We start from the raw sequence: 21,195 nt of genomic DNA, 5'->3' as shown, positions 1-21,195 counted from the left end.
TCGGTAAATATTTGTAAGTCAGCATTTTTCACTAGAATTTTTAGACTTAGAAAATGGCGTCACCACTTCAAGCCCTTCTTTATCATCTAATGAACTCGTTGAGAAGTCTCCTCTCCTTGATTCATATCTGCTTATAAGAAAAGTAGAGATTAAGAGAGAAGCAGATACAAATTCCATTGTCGTAGCTAAGCAATACTCCGTAGCAACAAAATAGGTCGATAATCCATCCTCTGTATAATTTGATAGTTGAAAATAATTCATTTTGTTGACGAAACATGTTAGAGTGCCATAGATAGCTCGAATCAACAAAAATGGAGCTGCAACTAGAATGAACGTTATTGTAGAATGACGAATTTTCTCCCAAAATCGGGCGCAAACAGTCAAGGCTACCACCATGAGTGTGACAATCAAGAATATAATCTGTCCAGCCCCCCTTAATGCTTTCGATGCATTCAATGTGCCTTTTTTGGTCTCGTACTCGTCTGCTTTCAAAGAACATAAGATTGATCCACCGACCGCGAGAAGTACATTTGCAACAATCATATATTGGAACATTATTCCTTTAAATGTTACTTCTGATCCCAAAAGCTTAATGCTCGTGCCGTCCGATTTATTGAAAATTGACTTATTGAACTTATTGTCCTTCTGACCAGTCTTTTCTTGATAGACGTTTATCAACAAATAAAATGAGGAAAGAACAAGTATAAAATAACCCTCAACACCAAGAACCAAATAGCCCACTAGCCATCCATAGTGCTCTAGGCCTAATTTACTGAATGCAACACCACAGATTTGAGCTCCGACCCTTATTATACCATAAAAAAGTAAGTGCGTGTATGTAGTCCAGAATCCTTTTTTAAGCACGACTGCTATTGCAACAATACTATATAAAGTGTAAGCACCTAAAAAGACACTTGCAGCAATTCCCTCGTTCACAGATTTGAATCCCATTTTGTATTAATCGAGCACTATAGCTCTCTTCTGGATTGAAATGAACTAGCCATTCCTTCAATATTTATATTCTTTTGTCATGGTTTCGTATAAGCGGCTTTATCAAATTCGTTACCCCAAGAGCCACGGATAGGACGCTTACATAAGCGTCTTGATGGATTCAGTAGTCTTTGAGTGTGCTTATATGCAAATCGATAGATTAGTTTCGTAAGCGTTGTCCTATTCTAAGAAAGGCTATTCTCTTGTTCACAAAGATTGATTGCTTTTCTCCAGATTCAATTATGGCAGATGCCAGCCCTAATTTACAAAGTGTAGTAAGTCTTTTCAAAAAGAGATCTAAAACTGCAACGGTAAGATGCCTCAATTGCCGCAAACTTAAGATTAAGGTAAGTTAAATGAGTTACTCCTTATTGATAAAGGAAAAGACATTGACAATGCTAACAAATTTAAGTGTGATGAGGCTCGACCAGCATGCGAATATTGTGTTCATAGAAACCGGGAATGTGTGTACCCCAAGATAAAAGGCAAAAAACACCAAGGAAAGGCTGAAACAATGGAAAGACCGATCTCTAAATACTACTCAACTGTAATATCTCAGTCTCAAAAGTCAATTAATTCAATACACAGTCTGATAGGTATATCTTCTTTTCAGTATCAATTGATTTGCTACTACCAACAGCTTTGTGAATCAGATTTTGTACCTCATCTGAATCCAAAGATGAATGCATGGTTTTTTGACTCCCAGAGATTAGGTTTCCATTCTGAATTAGTTCGTGATTGCATATATGCAATAAGTACGATGCATCTAGAAAACCTTGATTTCTATGACCAGTTCAAAGGTAAAAGTGCAACTCTAGCGCCTGCAGCTTCCAAGTTTTTGACTATACATCATCGTGTATTTGAGCCTGATCAGATCAGAGGTTTTCATCAGAGTAAAAAGCTTCACACACTAACGGTTCAATATTTTCTAGACTGTGTTAAAAAGACAATTCATAATGTGAATAACATCAAAAATGGTGATGTACCAAGTTCTGGTTTTCAAGCTATTGAAATGTATATTTCAAGCTTAATTATTTTCAATTTGTTGCTGCACCATCAGACAATGTTCCTTTCTTTAGTATCTAATGACCCATCCCAATCAAATCTACTTTCAGTTTGCATGGGAATGAAACATATGCTAAGTCTTACAATACTGAAATTCCAGCAGACTAGTTTTGGTATACTATTTGAAGAGGATATGAATTCGACTTCGAATGTGTCCAATTTGTGCAATAGAATTACTTTGACAGACCACCTTACTGCTTATAGGCTCAAGCTAGAGGAGGAGGGTGAAATTTCTCCTCATGACTCCTTTATATATGCCGATGCTACGACGAAACTTAACAACCTATTGTACAATTTAATTGTGCTGGAAAGCTCCTCTCTGATATGGGGATGGATCTTCCAGATTCATGACGAATTTTACATTCTTGCAAAGGAGAAGAAGGAATATTTCGCATGCAAAATATTATTTTATTATTGTTCATTACGTATTATCGTCACAGGAAAAACAAGCTATCAAGGCAATACTTGGACAGATTATTGCTATTGGTTCAAGAAATATAATTTATCTTATTACGGTCGCTGGAGAGACTCTGAAGATGAGTCTTTGTTTGAACTTGTTTTTCAGTACAAATACGAAATAAAAGATTTGAGCACATTTTTAGCTGCTAATGAGTTGAATTTTGAGGAATTAACACTTGCTTAATTTGCCCTAAAAAGTCATGATGACAGTAAGCCTACGAATGCAAATAAATTCTAGACATGCCATAATAACTATGGTATCAGACGCCTTACACGATTAAATTATGTAAGAACTGAGGATATGAAAAATCCCTTCGAATGGGGGTGCTAATCTAGTCTTCTCCTTTTGCACCATGATATCCCCGAAGGTTGCGAATCTTGTGCTTTGAGTCAAAAGAGCGAATTAATTACTTTTGGAAAGCTGCTCAACTCCGTATGTGAACCTTCGCGAACAGAAGGAAACGCTTTACTAAAAAATTAGAAGAATTATATTTATATACTAGAAAGTTAGTTGATTGTGATCCTGGTTGTATTTAAATTAGAAAAGAGCTAATAATAACTCTTAAAATTTTAACCTAACATTATACTTATATGACCACCCTGTAATTGTACTCACTATGTAATTTGGGTTCAGTAATATTGCTTAATATTAGAGATCATTTGTTTTCATTGCCTTAAGTAAATTAGGGTATTAATGAACTTTAGCAAGAAAAAATTTTACTTCTTGAGGGCTTCGAATCATAGCAACTTCTGACTAAGCCCTAAATATCTTAGAAGTGTAGTTGTTTAAACATGTTTGGAGATTGCGAATCTTCACTACGAGGATCTCGCTTTACTTTATGTTGCTATCTTGAGACCTGTATAATATGACATGATGACCCCAGAAAATGTATATTTAAGAGTCTCCCATCAGAAACTAAATAATTTCAAGAATTTGTGATCTTATCAATTATCCTGTGAGACACCTCTTCATTAAAATGGCTGTACCAGTTATCATCAAAATAGCTTTATTTTCTCAATCCATATTTGTTGGCGGTAACGTTATAATATCAGGAGTTTTTATTCCCTCAATACTTCAAAATTATCATTCAGACACAGCCCAGGCAAAGCAATGGGTCAAATTGTACGATGATTGTTCCAAGATAATGGGATTCAGTGCATTAGTTAGCTTTGGAATCTACTTTTATGAAGTTTTGTTCGACAATGTCACTAGGGAATTTCGAAATGCGTGTATGATAAGTGGAATAGCATCAATTGCCGTTATTCCCTTTACTGCTCTCTTCATACTTCCAACTGTGAAGAAGCTCAAAGAAATTGCAAAAATCAATAACGTTGAAGAGATAAAAACTACCGGACTTCAATCCCACATTAGTACTTGGAATAAGCTAAGCATTGCAAGGGCTGCGATCTTTACCGTTGGATTTGTGAATTCTCTTGCCAATTTCGTATGATGTTTTATTCTCAAATAAATATGCTAATTAGTTAGGATTATTGAGATATGAGCGAGTGCTAATATCGTCTCACCTTCGACACAATCATGAATTTTAGTAAAGACATAGGAACATGAATACATCGTTGTACGAAATGTATTGCGTATTGAACGTGCCTACTTTCACTCCCTATCTAACTATGATCAGGCGGGAAATTACACTATAGAGTGCTTTCTTCAAATTATTTCAACTTCGCCTGATGAAATGCGACTCTGACAGCTTCTTTTCCTGTACATCATCATGGTAAGATAATTATATATCTAACAGAAGGCGATTCGCTCATCCTTTGCTTTTTTTTTTCATCGTCTGGCCAGTATTTCATCAGGAATCTCTTTAATTATCTTAATTTCATACCAGCGAACTTAGAGAATAAATTATGGTTTTCGTTTATTTTATGAATTAAAAAATCTAAATGCTATGGGCTCAGGAACCCATTCTTGACTTTGAATTATAATGAGTTGAAAAAGATTGAATTAAAAGATGAGAGTGAAACTAGCTCCTTTCGATATAATGATCGTTCAACTTATGTATTTCATTGCACATGAACGACCAATTGTATACCCTCCTCAATTTTAAATACTCTTCGTATAAGTAAAGTTCGTAAAAAAGTCGTAAATTGGGTTGAATGATCACATTGAACCTTTTGACTCTGACAAAAAGATAAGCTTGAAGAAGATTCAATTTGTAATATTTCATTACCGCCGCAATTATCAAGGATGCGGACCGAGAAACCCCAATTCTACAGTGTACCATAGTCTTAAACTGTTTCGATCTGGGGTCAACTAAAAATTTCAGTTGAATGTGTTCGGGACAACTTGTCAAGAGTGGTAGCATTGAGTCCCTTCCGTCATCGTTTAAATGATATATGTAGATAATTGTTTTCAAGGATTGTAAATTATGAACTTTTGTTCCTCTAGGCAAGTGTATCTCATAAACTTTACTGGTTCCATCGTTAAAAATGAATATCGGCTCAATGACTCTAAATTTTGGACGTGACTCGAAATCGAAAGACACTTTCAATTTTTCGAACCAATTTGGTCGCTCACCAATAGCGATAATCTTACTAATATTCAACGTATTGAGAATAGTTGAAGAAGAAGCATGACTCAAAGATCCCAAATACAAATTGCCAAATACCTTCGAAGGAAAGTTACAATCTGAATCGAAATCAAACCAGTCATACAGAGGTTTACCTTCCGACCTAATCTTTTCTTCAAATGGAAGTATGTCCCGGGTATATTCTATCGACTTAATAAATGTTGCGCTATTTTTCGAGCTTTTATCCTTAGCAAATTTCATAAAACCTTCAAGTCTTTTCAAAAGTATTAAATCTCCTCTAAAATAATATAACCGAACGTTTTTCCCAAGACCTGATGGATGGTCTCCTAACAAGCTAATTATGGCCTTTTCGACTAATTCGTTATTTAAAAACATCCCGAGTGCAATCACGAATAAGCTTATACCTGTAAAGCCGTCGTAAGAAAATAAGAAGACTTTCTCGTTCATGCTATTTGTAACAAAATTTAAAAAACAAAGAGTATTCAAAAAGCTTAATATCTGTTCATATGTTATTTTGTTGATGTCAATTGATCCAGAAGAAGGAAAGTCTAAGTATATCGGTTTTTTTATTCCATTTTTTTTTGCATCATACAATAATTGCTGCAAAACATGTAAGCTGGGAAATGCTGCATCCTCATGACAATTGAAAAAGAGCTTAAAATCATTTTTGTTCTTATGAAGGAAATTATAATCAGCAATTGTGCCGAGGCAGACATTTTTGTAGCACCATTTCAAGGAATTTAATTTCCATATTAGATTCTGCTCCCATTTCAATAATTTGCAACTGAATGGCATATCTCGAACCAGATCAATTGGATAAGCTTCTGCGTCATCATGTTCTATATAAATTTGACCCATTTGATCCATATTAAAATCAACCATGTATATATTCTTCTCTTCATCCATAAGCAGATTCAAAAGCGTTGCAGCTTGTGAACAAAATTGGAAATCATTAGTAGAACTATAAACCACAAAGTGTGACAATGGCGCCATTAACTTAATTTGGCTTTTATAGTTACGGATATCAATAGGTTGGTCAGCATCCATGTCTAGATCGTTGATGCTACTGAATTTTTCATAATGGTCGTAAAGATCATCGATATCCTTCACTGAGTCGTCAAATCTAGCAGGAGCCGACTGTAACAAATCTCCCAAATAAATGGAATTCAAAAGCTCTTCACCTGAATCTGTATCAACCTTAACAACCATTAAGCTAAAATAATTTGTTTTGGGTGCTTGTACTGGATCCTTTATATCACTTGAATATAGATCCCTATAAGAAACAAATGTATCTTTAGATATATCCACATCGCGTTTAAAAAAATATCTTTGCTTTAACGTATTTAAGCCATGCAAATAAGGAAACATATTCGTTGGAAGTTTATTCAATTCAGGGTCTGAGTGGTAATCCAAAAGATCTGCAAGTTGAGAAGGTTTTTTGATCTTGTATATATGACATTTACCTTCCATTTTTTCGAGCTTGGAATTAAACTCATCCAACCAGCTTGGCTCTGCTTTGGATGATTCAGATGTTGAGTATTGAGATCCGTTTGATAAATTCATCTCCAGATCAATTGAATAGATCTTATTAGATAAAGTAGTCGTCAAGTCACTTTCACGGGCGCTCTGAGATCTAGGAACTATGGCTTGTGCATTAGTCAACGAATTAGTTGACAGAGCCTTATTAGCAATTCTCACGTCGCTGCCATGGATTATACGCTCAAATAAGCTCATTACTATAGTATCAAATTCTAATTGTTTCAATTGACGACTCCACTTAGTTCTTATATGATATGTCAGATTTATATACTCAATATCTCTGAACCTTCCTTTAGTGTATCGAATGTATCAGCTGTACTTTGCTATTCAGCCTTGTACATATACAAATCCTAACCCTTCAAGCCTACTTTTATTCTTTTTATCACAGCCTGCTGTCGATTGCTGTCGATTGAAGCAGTGTGCCGCTAAATTTTAAACCTCCCCAATGTGTGATTTTGATGGTCAGTGGCACTTTACTCAACCTGCTAACACTGGAACCACCGAGATTATACCATATAACTCTATTTTACTATTGCTAGGAAGGTGTGGCTGTATTGAATTTAATGCTATATACTGTCAAAATCACTTGCCAATCTCGGCCATAAAGCCATAATAAAGGGCCAAATATCGGTAACAGCGCACTCTACACAAAAATTTTCGAAGTCTGGACCAGAAGATAAGGTGATTGATTGCATATCTATGAAAGGTTAGTCCAAAAATGTTTGCAAACCCACTATTCAAAGCGTCAAAGAGATTCCAGTCTTCAGTAGCGTATCAGCAAGTGATGGCCAAGATCAAACAGGACTTGAAGAGATCAATGTTGGACAAAGATACGGTAAAGAAAAATGGAATAAAAATGATAATGTCCAGAGTAAAGGACACGGAGATAGATGGAGCTTCCCAAAACGAGTTCGTTCTATTTCAAACACTTAGCAAGATGAATAAGCAAAGAAAGCGAGCAGTGGAAGAATATGAGGGTCAAAACAGGGAAGACTTGGCCGCTGTTGAAAAATTAGAGATTGAAATCATCAACGGTTACTTGAAAGATTTACCAGTAGCTTCTTCAGAAGAATTGGAGGCTTCTCTTAAAGACTATTTAACCAAAATAAAAGCTACAGAGGGCAATGTACCTATGGGAAAATTATTTAAATTAATTCTGTCTGAACTTGCCCAGAAATGGAGATCATCACCCGAATTGGTAAAGCCCCTAGTACCAAAGATTTACAAACAAGTATTTACTAAGTAAACCTCTTTTTATGATATGCACTTGTAAATAGATAAAATATAATCATAAAAGTGGTGTTAATCAATTGACATACATCATTGTCAACTATTTCACCTTCTCGTGTTTTCAAACTTCACGGAGAAATATTTTAAAGATGTTCCCTTTGGAAGCCAATGGACTAAGCACAAATCGTTGTCGTTTGTGGTATTATCTCTGTAGTTCATCTGTTTCATATGTTTTGCTCGTTATTATATAATTCACTTTTGTGTAATTTTGTTTTTGAAGTGTTTTCCGTCCCTACTCTTTGAAGCCATTCATATCAAAGAAACATTTGTATAAATATACCGGAGGGTTGAGGAATTTATCTAAATATGTCTGAAGTATGTATCTTGATAAGAAATCTGAAAAATTTAGATTATATTACCAGCTTGAATAGGATAAATACTAACTAGCAATGTTTAGGTGAAAAGAACAATTAGAATTACCACTGAACAACATATTTTGAAAGATTTACCACCGGTGGAAAACTTTCCCATCAGAGAATGGTCGATCGAAATAACCATGTTGGATCAGTCAGGAAATGAAATTCCTGCCAATATTCTCGATAGAGTAACATATTCATTACATCCAACTTTCGTGAATCCTATTAGGACACTTAAACAGCAACCATTTAGAGTTCAAGAGCAGGGATGGGGAGAATTTGATATACCGATAGCAGTGCATTTGTTAGGAATAAGCGGTAAACTGGGAGAGAGGAAGCTCAGTCATGATTTGAACTTTTCACAGGAAAAATACACTACTGATCATGTTATTTCGATTCCTACAAATAAAAACCAAGCATTGAATAAGCTCTTGTTAGAAAGTGGTCCTTTACCTAACAACGTTGATGACTTAAGCGTTAAGCGTAAAACCGACTCTGACTTGAATAATAAGGCTAAGAAGTCCAAGACATCAAATGGTAATGCATTTAAAGGTAATGTGGATTTAGAAAAATTAGCCAACGGGTTGACAAAATTGAATGAAGATGATTTAATTGTCATTGTACAAATGGTAACCGATAATAGAACTAATGACATGAATATCAAAAATGATGTGGATAATGGCGAGTTTACGATGGATCTTTATACCTTACCTGATTCTTTATTGAAGAGTTTGTGGGATTACGTTAAAAAGCGCACAGAGGAAGTTTGATCAAACAAAAATCCACTCTCCTAGATAATTTTTATATCTTAACAGCTTATTTTGTATTAATAAAACGTCTGAAAAGTTAAAGAGAACCAAATTCAAACATATTGTAATATACATAATAAAAAGTATGCTATTCCCTTTTGAAAGAATAAAATAAGAAGAAATAATTTAAAAAAAATACATAGTATACTACTTTACAGGTTTCATTATGCTCATTTATGAGTCTCGGTTAATGCTCAAACATTAAGCTGCCCAGACTTTAATAGTTGCATCCCACGAGGCTGTCGCCAATCCTATTCCATCGGGGCTCACGGCAACTTGATTGATTTTATTTAAGTGTTCATTTCCAACTGACCCAATAATTTCATTCTTCAAAGAGTCCCAAATCAAACATCCAAACTCAGAGTAACAAGCGTATATCAATCGACCGCTTCTACTAAAATCAACTGATAACACCCCTGGACTATCCAAAGTCGAAGAGGCACTAAGTGAATTAGAACTGACTTGGTCTGTCGGGCTGTAATCATTGCGGTATGTTTTAGAGGATGAATCTGAATTGTGAAATTGTGACTGTAGCGAGTAAACTGCAATATCGCAATCAGATCTCAAATCGAACCACCTTAGCATTCCATCGTCAGACCCAACAATAAATGAATACCCATCTGCAAATACTTTGGTGCAATTCACATCAGAATTGGAAATGAAGAAACTTTGAGTAGGTGATTGCGTTCTCACGTCCCAGGCTTTAACGTAACCATCTGAAGATCCTGATAAAAATAAAGGACTATCTGTTTTGATGTACGTCGGAAACTCTGATAGGCAAAGGACATCGCTTATATGGTCAATGAAGTCCCTTGCCTTTTTACCCTTGGTTATGTCCCATAATGCACATGTCAGATCCCCACTTGAAGTCAAGATTGAAGCATCATTTACAAATTTACAATCCGACACATAGGCCCTATGGCCCTTAAAGATTGACTGGACAGATTGTTGAATATTTCCGTACATCTCATAGGCATTTTGATCATTTATTATGCCACTGCTGTCTGACTTGACTTTATATATCGTGCAGGCGTTATCGAGACCCGCGGAAGCCACCAACCTACCGCTAGGAGAATAGTCACATGTGAGCACCCACTGATTCTCTAAATTCACCGCTTGTTTCTTAAGTCCACTCACAGCATCCCAAATGATCATGAATCCGTCCTGGCTAGCAGATAATAATCTTGTGGAATCCATGTGCCACCTGATTTTCGCTATTTTATTTCTATGTCCCTTTAAAGTATTATATAGATGCAATTTGGTATAGTTTCTAGGAATATTGCTAATTCTATGAGATAAACTGAGCAAGTTTGAGTCCTGAGTTTTATTACGCACAAACTCCACTTCTTTAAAGAGTTCTCTAGCTTCCCGTTTTGCCAGGTGGATTCTTTCATCTATGTTTTCAAGCAGATTGTTGCCTGTTGAAATCATGTTCGCCCTGCTTTTCTACTCGCTTTCTTTTCTTCTTTGCTCAATTATTATCGAAATATTGTCCTTCATGTTTAAAACGAGTAGCCCATGCAATAAAATGGGTGCCAATTTTTGTGACACAAAATTGATTAACACATTTCATTCCAATATGAGAACCGATCATTACTCGAAAAAGGTGACAGGACCGATAGTCACAATAGATTTTGAACAGCGACATTATTGTTTAAATGCAATTCAAAACACTTTACATGCGGATCTTTTTATTTAAAGAACCCTTCATTTGATTAAAAGTTTTTGATATAGTCCAATTCGGCATACCAAGAAGCATTTTGTGAAAAAACTCACTTCTTCATAGGATTTTCTCCTGAGCCTTCAACTTGGGCTGCCGATGGAGACGAACTTGCTGATAAAGCAGCTTTTTTGCTCCTATTGGCTCGTTTATTTGCTTTCAGCCTATCATCACGTTCGAGATCTCCCGTTACCTTTTGAAGATAATTAGGAACTGGCAAGCCACTCTTTAAAAAGAACATTTTCCAGTTTCTTGCTTTATCTTTGAGTTGTACTTGTGTTCTATTTTTAAGAGCTTCAGAAATTTTACCTCCATTTCCAAAAAGTTCTAATATAGTAGACCACATTGGTCCCTTTAACTCCAAAGCGTGACGCAAGGCTTTTTCTTCGTCTCTTGTCCATGGTCTTCTTTGTAAGTTCCTAAGATTAGATCCAGGATTAATTCTAAGATGCAATTGCTGTTCCTGGATTTCTGATGGTAATAGCGAGCTGGTGATCTCACTAATTTCTTGGGATCTCAAGTCAGCAGTCGGGCTCAACCGAAGTACACTTTGTTCGGGAGCCGGTATTGACGACGCTGATCGTATGATCTCTTCATTATCAAGAACACTAGAATCTTTAGTATTACCTTTGGTTCTCTCCCTAACGTTCCTACCTCTTTTGCCCCATATCACGAAACCCATATTTTTCGATATATAATCAAATAAATCTTTCAAGAATGAGAACCATTCATATTCTTCGGTGAGGTTTTTGTCATCAGAATAACTCAAAAGAGTTTCCTTTCTTGATAAACAACGCTCAATGAAATCTTGTTCAGTGGGTGAAAGTAAATTAGAACCTCGTCTTGCTAAAAGAATCTCGTCTAAATTACTTGGTATAATATCCTCCATTATTTCTTCTTTTGACCTATCGCCTGCTTCTATTGCTGAGATATATGCCTGTGTTTTCAACTCCAAGTATAATTCTGCTTGGGGCTTTAATAACTTTCCAACTCTATCACCGATGGCTGTGTTTACTCCGCTTTGCAAGCTCATGTTATTTGAATTCATATTAGATAAAGCATTATCAGGGTCCAAGTTATTGATCGGACAAAAAACATCAAGAAACGATTCATTTAAATGAAAAAAGCCAACTTCTATTGTTCCGAGCGCTGCAGCCAAGAAGGTGGCTAAATTGACCTTTCTCAAAGTTGATTCGATACTTTGTTCTCTATTCCTTAATATGCTAGGAGTCTTTTCGCCCCCCTTCCACATTCCAGGTGCTATGTGCTCCACAGACAAGAATGGATCTTCTTCAGAATACAATTTTTTTGTGAACTCGAACAAGGAAGTTAAATCCCTGTAGGCTGCGCCAGAAGGACTATCTGGATTGGATGCTAACTCTACGATCTTCTGGTAGGGTCCCACCGCAACAATTCTCAACAACTGCGTAGCCAAATTGTCAAGTGTCGGTAAGGTGTTGATGAGTAATTGTATCCTTGGAGGAAGATAATCTGGAGCTACTATAGGTAAAGGTAATGCAGCTAAATGCGCATTCGCAAGGACGGCTAAAGGCGGAAACTGACTGGATAATGCACTGTAAGCTTCAAACGCAGTATTTGTATTCAATAGCTCTGAGTTTGCTGGTACCGCTACACCACCGTGATAAACAGTTTGGGGTGACTTCTCGACTTTCTCATCCGAATTTCCAGAACTTTTGTCTTCCAAGATGGTTCTTTCATCATTCTGTTTTTGATGTTCTGTGCCTATTTCTTCCTGTTGTCCTTCAATGGCTCTTTCGAACTCTAGCTCTAGATTTCGAAGCCTATTAGGTGAGCTAGTACTTACATCGTTTTCGTCTTGCTTCCCATCGATAGGGCCTACTTTGTTATTAACTTTAGAACTTTCATGAATTGCTGTATCTTCGCTTTCATTTTCGCTCTCCGCCCTCTTATGGCGCTTCAAAGTATCCTCTGCTTCTGATTCTACTTGACGTTTTTGTTGAATATTCTCTTGTTCTTCTCTATTTCCGTGGTTGTCGTTGATTGACTCAGAAAGCATTTTATCAATCTCATATATATTCAAATCAACATCATCATCGCCACGCTTCCCTTCCTCTCCGGAAGACAGCCTGGTCTTACTTTCATTCAAGTCTTCCTTATCAGAAGGAGCCATACCGAAGTCTCAGAACTTGGTCTAGTCCAACACTGTGAAGTTAGAGTCGAATGTTGTTGTTTATCTTTGTGACGAGATGTAATGAAATATAAACTTTGAAAAAGGACTATATACAGGCATGATGACTTTTGGCAGAAGGTCAGGAACAATATTCAGCGAGCTGACATTATCAATACCGTAGAGAATAGTATTTACTGACTCTTTAAATAGTCAATTATTGAGGAGGAGAATCTAGAGTTGATAAGAGTTAACAAAAATAATTATAAGAGAAAAAAAAAAGTAAACAAAAAAAAACCTTGACAGCGGAACGACCACTGAATATTAATGGAACCAGTCATGAAGAGCAGAAAGAACCAATTTAATATTTTCGAGAGCCTAAAAGTGATCCTCGATGACTTTTATTTTTACGGAGCTCCTCAATAATTTGGTCGCAGGAGACCTTTAAAGAGAACATAGCTTGTAGCTTGTCACGTCGTAAGCTCGTGATAGTTATATCACTATACACACTCCGGAGTAGAAGTGTAGGGAACCCAGAGCCTTAAAATGTGCGTTAAATGCTGTCTTCGGAAATGGTTGGCGGCATATTTGTAGCATTTCAGAAATTAGCGGATACCCGATTTGGAAGCCGATATGAGTTGACTCCTCGAGGGCCCTAAGTACTTAAAGGTGAGACTTCATTCCCTTTAACTCATTTAAATTATTAACGTTTTAAAAGATATGTCAGTGTCGGAGAAGTATTTTTCAGAGCCTAGTGCTCCGTCATTGAAGACAAAAGAGTTTCCAGGACCAAAATCCAAGGAAGCAATCAAATCCTTAGATAAAGTATACGATGGGAGAGCAGCATACTTTGTTGCTAACTATGGGAAATCTGTTGGTAACTACATTACAGATGTTGATGGAAATCAATATTTGGATGTCTACGCACAGATTGCTTCCATTCCATTAGGCTATAATAATCCTGCTTTGATTGAAGCTGCGAAATCAGATGAAATGATAAAGGCTATTGTTGATAGACCAGCAACCTTGAACTTTCCTGGTGAGGATACCGAGAACATTGTAAAGGAAATATTGAAGGTTGCTCCAAAGGGTCAGGATAAGGTTTTCCCAGGGTTATCTGGCTCTGATGCCAATGAGTTGGCATTCAAAGCTGCTTTTATGTATTACATGTCGAAGAAAAGAGGATACAATGTTGACTTTACACCCGAAGAGAGTGCCTCAGTAATGGAAAACTCTAGTCCTGGTTCGCCGGACTTAGCAGTTTTGTCATTTAAAAGAGCTTTCCACGGTCGGTTGTTAGCAACTGCTTCCGTCACCGCTGCTAAGCCAATCCATAAATTGGACTTGCCTTCTTTTAAGTGGCCAAAGGCTGAGTTTCCAGAATACAAGTATCCTTTGGACAAACATGAAAAGGAAAATGAGGAAGAGGATAAAAGATGCTTAGAAATAGTAGAAAACATTTTTAAGACATGGAATTCCCCAATTGCAGCTTTATTAGTTGAACCCATTCAATCTGAGGGAGGTGATAATCATGGCTCTGCCGAGTTTTTTCAAGGTTTAAGAGACCTCACTATCAAGTACGGTGCTCTCTTGATCATTGATGAAGTTCAAACTGGTGTCGGTGCCACAGGTAAATTCTGGGCACATGAACATTTCAACTTGTCTCCTCCACCTGACTTGGTCACATTCTCCAAAAAGTTTCAGTCTTCGGGCTACTTTTTCCATGACCCAGAAATTATTCCCAACAAAGCATATCGTCAATTTAACACTTGGGGTGGTGATCCTGCAAGAATGCTCTTGTCTGGAGCAATTGCAAGAGAAGTTGTTAAATACGACTTGCCTGCTAAAACTTTGAAAGTTGGTGAATACTTGTTTAATAAGTTAGAGAACTTACAGTCTAAATTTCCTGCTTACTTCCAAAATTTGAGAGGAAAAGGAAGAGGTACATTTATTGCTTGGACTTTTAGTTCTGCCGATGCTAGAAATAAATTTTTGGCTGATATTAAGGCTGCTGGTGTGAACATGGGTGGGTGTGGAGATGCGTCAGTTAGACTTAGACCAACTTTGATCTTTGAAGAGAAACATGCTGACATATTAGTTGACGCAATTCAGAAGGTTTTATCTGGATATAAATAGGCCATTTTTTGCTTTTTCGTTATGGATTAATAAATGGTGATTAAAATAAATTCACTCCCAATTTATAGAAATCTTTTTCGCAGCATTTTAGGAATCGGTCAATAAATCAATGAATCACTCATTAAAATTATTTTATATTATGAATTCGAAGCCCATGACTCATTCTAGGACTATAATAGAAGTCAATTTTTGAACAGATTACGGGGACTATTTGAAGGTTCTTTAATCCCTTGTAGGACTAAGATGCGTTGGTCGTCAGCTATGATTATAAAGACGCTCAGTAGATCAAGAATATATTATCCGTAAATAGTTAAACATCGGAAGTAACAGGCGTTCATCTTAGAACTACAGGCATAAATTATGAAAATATACAGATCTAGGACTTCTGGTATCAACCCGAGAACCGGACGGGCTGTACTATGTGTTCTAGGAAAATACTATAAAGCTATGAGTATCAGATAGAAGTAAAGGAAAGAAGGTTTTAAAGTGGATTAACTCAAGAACTTTTGATATTCGAGAAGCTTTCATGTTATTCACTTTCAAAAATGGAGTTAAGCGACGCTGATGGGGCCACAATAAGAATATGGATTCGTGAATTTTTCACGGGGAAAAATAAAATTTCGGCTCTTAGATATATCAATAAACAATAAAAGAAATTAACTAGAAATCATATTTGATTATTCAACCTTTGAAAGAGCTACTCCATAGGTCAAGTTCTAAAAAGTAGAACTTAAGTACTTTCAAGTAGCTCAGCTCTCATTTTAAAATGGAGGAAACCAAACACACGCTCGAATCAGATCTGAAGCGAAGATCGAAACTGGAAGCACCTGTGGGGAATAAAATATTTCAAGAATTCAAGACGTTTGTTAAAATTGATGGAAATGCGTCGCTTATATCTGGAGGCATCGCAGGAGCCATTTCTCGTACTGTTGTGTCTCCTTTTGAGCGTGCTAAGATTCTTTTGCAATTACAAGGAGCCGGAACAGGACATGCGTATAATGGGATGTTTAACACAATTTTTAAAATCTTCAAAGACGAAGGATGGGTGGGATTATTTCGGGGTAATTTATTAAATTGCATTAGAATTTTCCCGTATAGTGCAGTTCAGTATGCTGTGTTTGAAAAATGCAAACAATTATTTATAGCTAGAAAGCACGGTAAAGATAAAGAGTTATTTGTATACGAGAGACTTATTTCAGGGTCAGTTGGTGGCATCGTATCAGTTGCTGTAACATATCCGTTGGATTTGGTGCGAGCAAGAATTACGGTTCAAACTGCCTCATTATCGAAGCTTGACCGGGCCAAGCTAAAGAAACCTCCTGGAATTTTCGAAACTTTACAAACTGTTTACAAAACAGAAGGTGGATTTCTTGCGTTGTATCGTGGCATAGTGCCAACAACATTAGGTGTCGCACCGTATGTTGCTATCAACTTCACCTTATATGAGAAACTTAGAGAATACATGGATGAATCTCCACGAGATTTTTCAAATCCAATATGGAAATTATCTGCGGGAGCATTTGCTAGTTTTGTTGGCGGTGTCCTCATATATCCTCTAGATTTACTCCGTAAAAGATTTCAGGTTGCTAATATGGCTGGAGGTGAACTAGGATTCAAGTATACCTCTGTAACACAGGCATTGGTATCTATTTTTTCTTCTGAAGGCTTCTTTGGTGCATATAAGGGCCTTTCGGCGAATTTATACAAAATAGTACCCTCTATGGCCGTCAGTTGGCTCTGTTATGACACTCTTAAAAGCTCAATTGCAAATTGGTAATATTTATACCTTCTTCCGCAATAGGCATTTTGCATTAGATGCACAACTATAGCATTTTTCCATGAACACTTATGTATAACTATATATTGCCAGGACTAATATTCAAGTATCAAGCTCTAATCTTCAAGGCTCTTCTTTGTCTTCTCTGACCTTTGATTTTGGCATAATTTGCTCAAATTTTAATGTTTAGTCCCATTCCTACATGTTGGAACTTATTCGGCCAACCACATTAATTATAGATGGCCACACAGTAAAAGGCAGGACGTGCAAATTTGGTCAAAAAAATTCTGATAAACGAAATCTAATATCAATAAGCAAGTAAAGCTAGGATAAAATAAGGTTCAAAGAATTCAGAAGCTGAATACAAACCGAATCTAACACATCGATATCACTAATTAAAAAGCTTGCAATTAAAACCTACGATATTATCCATATTTTGAGTCTAGCAAAATGAGAGCTTCACAAATTTTATTAAATGCAACAAAGAATAAGTCCCCTGGAGTCAAAGCGCCAGTGGAAATGTATCCTTTGTTCGCAGCTGTTGGTGTAGCTATTGCTTCAGGTTTCTTTTTCACCTACAGACATTTTGCTCATGACAGACAATTGAGGTTGTGGCGTAATCCTGACTTGTCAGAATTGAGCAACGTCTTGGAAGAAGCAGAAAAGAAGGAAAAGAAGTAAATCAATTGAAAATTCCTGCTTTCATAGTTCGTTTTGAAATACATTTGAGTATGGAGGAAGAGACTAACGAACGGTAATAATAAAAGGAGGAAGGTGAAAGTGATCGTTTCTAGTGTGATCGTTTCTAGTCATTATCTTCAAATAAATTTTGTTTATGGCATGATTTAAGAACTGTAGCTTCCAAGTGTACGCCGAACGGATACTGAGACTAAACTCTCATGGGCCACGGTATGTTTTGCTCTACATTTTTCTTTTTTTCTTTTAAATTTTGATATTTCTACTTACAAGATGAGTATTCAGAGACTCAACAATTGTATCCAAGAATTATTTACAATTTTAGTCTTTGAGATTGGAGTAGTAATTAGAGACTTCTGGAATTTCGTCCAACATTTCTAAGCATTTTTTCAAACCTTTCTCTTGTCCATCCGGAAAGGCGACCTCATTCTCTGGATCAGCAATAAACAGGGTGATAGATTCTCTCAATTTATAGCCTTTCGCATTGAGATTATTTGACACTTTGTTTACTTCCGCTACGTCAGTGATCATTCGGAATAGCTTATCTGCATTGTACTCTTGTCCAACGTCTTCGTATTCATCAACATCTTCTGCTCCCACTTCTATAGCATCCTCAAGTATTTCATCTAATGACTGCAGTTCTTTCAAAGGCTCTACCAATATCACACCTTTCTTTTGAAACAAATACAGACAAGGACTCAATGCAGCATTGAACTGGGACAAGGCATGCTTAACTGTCCCAATAGTTCTATTTCTATTGTCAGTATCTGCTGTGACAATAAAGGCAACACCTCCGGGGCCCATAAACTCATACATCACCTCTTGCAGCTTGAGGCCATCATTCGATATTTCACCTGTTCCTCTCTTTATAGCATTTTCAATGATTTTTTTGGTGACATTTAACTTCTTAGCCTTTTCGATTAATGTTTCTAATTGAGCATTACCTTCAACTCCTCCTGTTTTAACACTAGAGACGATCCTCGTGGCTATAGTGTATGCTTCTTTTGATTTCTTCGCATCATTCTTAGCTTTATCATGTCTAATATTAGCCCACTTTGAATGCCCTGCAAACAAAGCTGAACTGCAATGTATCTGCCTCTTGGAAGCCCGAATTACATTGATCCTTGGCAATAAGCCAACGTACATCCTAAACTGTTCCATAGCCATATCTTTAGTACTGAAGGTCTAGAAAAGCTCTGGATAATTTTTCAGTGCGTTCACCAAAATTAATAAGTTTATCATTCAGGTTAAATATTACTAGATTGGCCAAATAATTCAAATATTCAAACATCGTGATAACAATGAGTTCAGGAAATGATTCAATGAAAAAGAGGACTTTGATAGCGGTAATTGGCGATGAAGATTCAGTTACCGGATTATTGTTGGCAGGCGTGGGTCAAGCATCAAACGAACCTGGCAAGGAAACTAATTTTTTGAATGTTATACCAGGAAAGACATCAGTTGAAGAAGTTGAGGAAACATTTGAACGATTCACATCTACAAGAGATGATATTGCTATTTTATTAATCAACCAGCACATCGCTAATTTGATAAGATATAGAATTGATAATTATTCCAATGCATTTCCAGCTATATTAGAGATTCCATCTAAGGACCACCCTTACGATCCTGAAAACGACTCAATTTTAAAGAAAGTCAGGAGGCTTTTTGGCGAATAAGTTACAGTGTACCCAGTGTTAATCAAGCGCTTATGAATTATTACACAGTTTTACATAGGTAGCAAAATATCTTATTCTATTTGAGAACTTGAAGTTCTTGTATCTTAAATATACAGTAACCATAGTTTTTTTGCCGTAGGACAAGCAAGTACTTAAGCTTTTGACCGCTTCTTCTTATTCTTCTTCTTTTTACTGTTCTTAGAGACAGGCGAGGACCCAGATTCTACTACATCTTTGTCATTTTGTTCTTGGTGGTCGGACGTTTCCTCTTCATCAAATTCATTTTCTTCTTTCAAATCATCATTCAACACTGGCTCAGGTTCAGTACTTTTAGGTTCTTCTTTAAGTTCTTCTTCCTTGAGTGGTACTTCATCAAGTATCTCTTCCTTGGATGCTCGTTCCACCTTACTAGGCTCTTCTTCCTTAACAGGTTCCTCTTCTTTGGTGGATTCTTCTTCCTTAGTAGGTTCTTCTTCCTTAATAGGTTCTTCTTCCTTAATAGGTTCTTCTTCCTTAGTAGGTTCTTCTTCCTTAGTAGGCTCTTCTTCCTTAGTGGGTTTTTTTGCTTTGTCAGTGCTCTCTTCATTTATCGAAGCTTCAACCTTAGCTGTGTCATCCTTCTGCGATTCTATTTCATTAATAGGCTCTTCAATCTTAGATTGATCATCCTTATCTTCTTTTGGTAAGCTCTGAGAGAGCTCTTCTTGAATCTCTTCTTTCTGAGATTTAGCAACCAGAGTGTCGTCAATTTGAGAGCTTGAGACTCTGGGCTCTTCTGAGGTCCCTCCTACGTGTGCCTCAGTTTCAGGCTTCGCTTCGTGGCTGATATCATTTCCAATATTGATTTCATCCAAGCCATCTTTTTCATTTGCCTTGCCGTTAGAAGCACTTGGTGTATCAACATTAACCTCAGGTACAGGTAAATCTTTTGGCTCTTCTTTATCTTCAGCAAGCTGCTTAGCAACATCAACTGACTGTTCACTAATGGGGTTTGCTTCTTTAGATTCACCATGCGATTTCTTCCAGTAATTCTTGGCAAATATGTCAGGTAAGACACAATCTTTGACATAAAAGTCTCTAACCCCAACAATCCTTCTTTCTCTTTCACAAGCCTTGAGCCATTCAGGTCTAATTATTGGAATATTCATGTCACTTGCTTTGATAAATTCCGAATTTTGCGTATTTTCCCTCGTGCAGATGAAATGAGTAGTATCAACTTTAATCTCCTTCTGAGCTGGGTAATGAGCTCCCATATTCTGTAACGAATCCTCAATATCTTCTACTGTAAACTGATCGTTTGGGCTTATATCTCCCAAGCAGACCGTAATACCTGATAAGTCTGTCATTTTATGCGTAGTGACTTCAACTGAACTAGATTGATATACCCCTGCGGTAGTATTTAGGCGTAGTTGGAAGTGAAAGGTCTTATTTATAGGCAACCCAGATAACTTGGTGGTTCTATTAGTTAATGGCTGTGGAATTGTTCCTAGCTTTTTACCGTCTTTGAATAACAAAAGGTTCTTCAAGTTAGCCGTACCCAAGTCTAATGTGTCCCATTCCAATACACATGACGTTTGAGTTACATTCCTTATCTTCAAGACAGGATCCTTGGGAAGATTCTTGCCAAAAGTGTTCAATATCTCATCTTGAACCATTTGAAAATGTTTAGATTCTTCCTCTTCAGTTTCCAAGTCTTGATCACATTTGATCTTCACAATCGATCCTGCTTTAACACCATTGGGTAATAAAATAGTGGGAAATTCTATTAAATGGTGGTCTGTTGTTAATAAGAGTGCTAATGAAGCATCTAACTTTCCAACCGTCAATGAAACTTCAACCATTTCAAATCAATTGCTTATAGTGTATTTTAAATAACAACCAGCTGGCGTCAACAAAATAAGTTCGATATGAGTGAGTAGTGCGCAATACCACCAAAATTAACTAGAGAAACTGAAAAAGTACGTTTACATGAAATCTATAC

At 36.7% G+C, this 21,195-nt stretch overlaps 14 protein-coding genes across 14 annotated transcripts; 8 read left to right on the top strand and 6 right to left on the bottom strand.

Moving 5' to 3' along the window:
• Positions 1 to 18: 18 nt before the first annotated feature.
• On the bottom strand, positions 19 to 951 carry PRCAT00004170001 (uncharacterized protein; the record flags this gene model as incomplete). The annotated part of the gene is made up of 1 exon (XM_062954151.1): positions 19 to 951. The coding sequence occupies one exon, from the start codon at positions 949 to 951 to the stop codon at positions 19 to 21; it is 933 nt and encodes a 310-aa protein (XP_062810882.1).
• A 553-nt stretch (positions 952 to 1,504) lies between these two features.
• PRCAT00004169001 (uncharacterized protein) lies at positions 1,505 to 2,698 on the top strand (the record flags this gene model as incomplete). The annotated part of the gene is made up of 1 exon (XM_062954150.1): positions 1,505 to 2,698. One exon carries the CDS (start codon positions 1,505 to 1,507, stop codon positions 2,696 to 2,698), a length of 1,194 nt encoding a protein of 397 aa, XP_062810881.1.
• A 793-nt stretch (positions 2,699 to 3,491) lies between these two features.
• PRCAT00004168001 (anthrone oxygenase family protein) lies at positions 3,492 to 3,965 on the top strand (the record flags this gene model as incomplete). Its single annotated transcript, XM_062954149.1, has 1 exon — positions 3,492 to 3,965. One exon carries the CDS (start codon positions 3,492 to 3,494, stop codon positions 3,963 to 3,965), a length of 474 nt encoding a protein of 157 aa, XP_062810880.1.
• Positions 3,966 to 4,496: 531 nt separating this feature from the next.
• On the bottom strand, positions 4,497 to 6,797 carry PPS1 (Pps1p; the record flags this gene model as incomplete). Its single annotated transcript, XM_062954148.1, has 1 exon — positions 4,497 to 6,797. One exon carries the CDS (start codon positions 6,795 to 6,797, stop codon positions 4,497 to 4,499), a length of 2,301 nt encoding a protein of 766 aa, XP_062810879.1.
• A 523-nt stretch (positions 6,798 to 7,320) lies between these two features.
• PRCAT00004166001 (uncharacterized protein) lies at positions 7,321 to 7,848 on the top strand (the record flags this gene model as incomplete). The annotated part of the gene is made up of 1 exon (XM_062954147.1): positions 7,321 to 7,848. The coding sequence occupies one exon, from the start codon at positions 7,321 to 7,323 to the stop codon at positions 7,846 to 7,848; it is 528 nt and encodes a 175-aa protein (XP_062810878.1).
• A 350-nt stretch (positions 7,849 to 8,198) lies between these two features.
• On the top strand, positions 8,199 to 9,018 carry TAF14 (TATA-binding protein-associated factor; the record flags this gene model as incomplete). The annotated part of the gene is made up of 2 exons (XM_062954146.1): positions 8,199 to 8,207; positions 8,290 to 9,018. 2 exons carry the CDS (start codon positions 8,199 to 8,201, stop codon positions 9,016 to 9,018), a joined length of 738 nt encoding a protein of 245 aa, XP_062810877.1.
• A 240-nt stretch (positions 9,019 to 9,258) lies between these two features.
• On the bottom strand, positions 9,259 to 10,488 carry STE4 (G protein subunit beta; the record flags this gene model as incomplete). Its single annotated transcript, XM_062954145.1, has 1 exon — positions 9,259 to 10,488. One exon carries the CDS (start codon positions 10,486 to 10,488, stop codon positions 9,259 to 9,261), a length of 1,230 nt encoding a protein of 409 aa, XP_062810876.1.
• A 341-nt stretch (positions 10,489 to 10,829) lies between these two features.
• TBF1 (Tbf1p) lies at positions 10,830 to 12,929 on the bottom strand (the record flags this gene model as incomplete). The annotated part of the gene is made up of 1 exon (XM_062954143.1): positions 10,830 to 12,929. The coding sequence occupies one exon, from the start codon at positions 12,927 to 12,929 to the stop codon at positions 10,830 to 10,832; it is 2,100 nt and encodes a 699-aa protein (XP_062810875.1).
• Positions 12,930 to 13,646: 717 nt separating this feature from the next.
• Positions 13,647 to 15,062, top strand: UGA1 (4-aminobutyrate transaminase; the record flags this gene model as incomplete). Its single annotated transcript, XM_062954142.1, has 1 exon — positions 13,647 to 15,062. The coding sequence occupies one exon, from the start codon at positions 13,647 to 13,649 to the stop codon at positions 15,060 to 15,062; it is 1,416 nt and encodes a 471-aa protein (XP_062810874.1).
• Positions 15,063 to 15,828: 766 nt separating this feature from the next.
• Positions 15,829 to 16,839, top strand: PRCAT00004161001 (uncharacterized protein; the record flags this gene model as incomplete). The annotated part of the gene is made up of 1 exon (XM_062954141.1): positions 15,829 to 16,839. The coding sequence occupies one exon, from the start codon at positions 15,829 to 15,831 to the stop codon at positions 16,837 to 16,839; it is 1,011 nt and encodes a 336-aa protein (XP_062810873.1).
• A 450-nt stretch (positions 16,840 to 17,289) lies between these two features.
• Positions 17,290 to 17,520, top strand: PRCAT00004160001 (uncharacterized protein; the record flags this gene model as incomplete). The annotated part of the gene is made up of 1 exon (XM_062954140.1): positions 17,290 to 17,520. The coding sequence occupies one exon, from the start codon at positions 17,290 to 17,292 to the stop codon at positions 17,518 to 17,520; it is 231 nt and encodes a 76-aa protein (XP_062810872.1).
• Positions 17,521 to 17,856: 336 nt separating this feature from the next.
• PRCAT00004159001 (uncharacterized protein) lies at positions 17,857 to 18,702 on the bottom strand (the record flags this gene model as incomplete). The annotated part of the gene is made up of 1 exon (XM_062954139.1): positions 17,857 to 18,702. One exon carries the CDS (start codon positions 18,700 to 18,702, stop codon positions 17,857 to 17,859), a length of 846 nt encoding a protein of 281 aa, XP_062810871.1.
• A 134-nt stretch (positions 18,703 to 18,836) lies between these two features.
• Positions 18,837 to 19,214, top strand: VMA7 (H(+)-transporting V1 sector ATPase subunit F; the record flags this gene model as incomplete). Its single annotated transcript, XM_062954138.1, has 1 exon — positions 18,837 to 19,214. One exon carries the CDS (start codon positions 18,837 to 18,839, stop codon positions 19,212 to 19,214), a length of 378 nt encoding a protein of 125 aa, XP_062810870.1.
• A 152-nt stretch (positions 19,215 to 19,366) lies between these two features.
• On the bottom strand, positions 19,367 to 21,055 carry CHS5 (Chs5p; the record flags this gene model as incomplete). The annotated part of the gene is made up of 1 exon (XM_062954137.1): positions 19,367 to 21,055. The coding sequence occupies one exon, from the start codon at positions 21,053 to 21,055 to the stop codon at positions 19,367 to 19,369; it is 1,689 nt and encodes a 562-aa protein (XP_062810869.1).
• Between the last annotated feature and the right edge of the window lie 140 nt (positions 21,056 to 21,195).

Source organism: Priceomyces carsonii (assembly GCF_900007245.1).
Source record: "Priceomyces carsonii strain CBS4050 genome assembly, scaffold: Debaryomyces_carsonii_scaffold_4, whole genome shotgun sequence".
NCBI lineage: Eukaryota > Fungi > Ascomycota > Pichiomycetes > Serinales > Debaryomycetaceae > Priceomyces > Priceomyces carsonii.
Note: the sequence above shows the minus strand (reverse complement) of the source record. Positions and strands in the feature narration are given on the sequence as shown.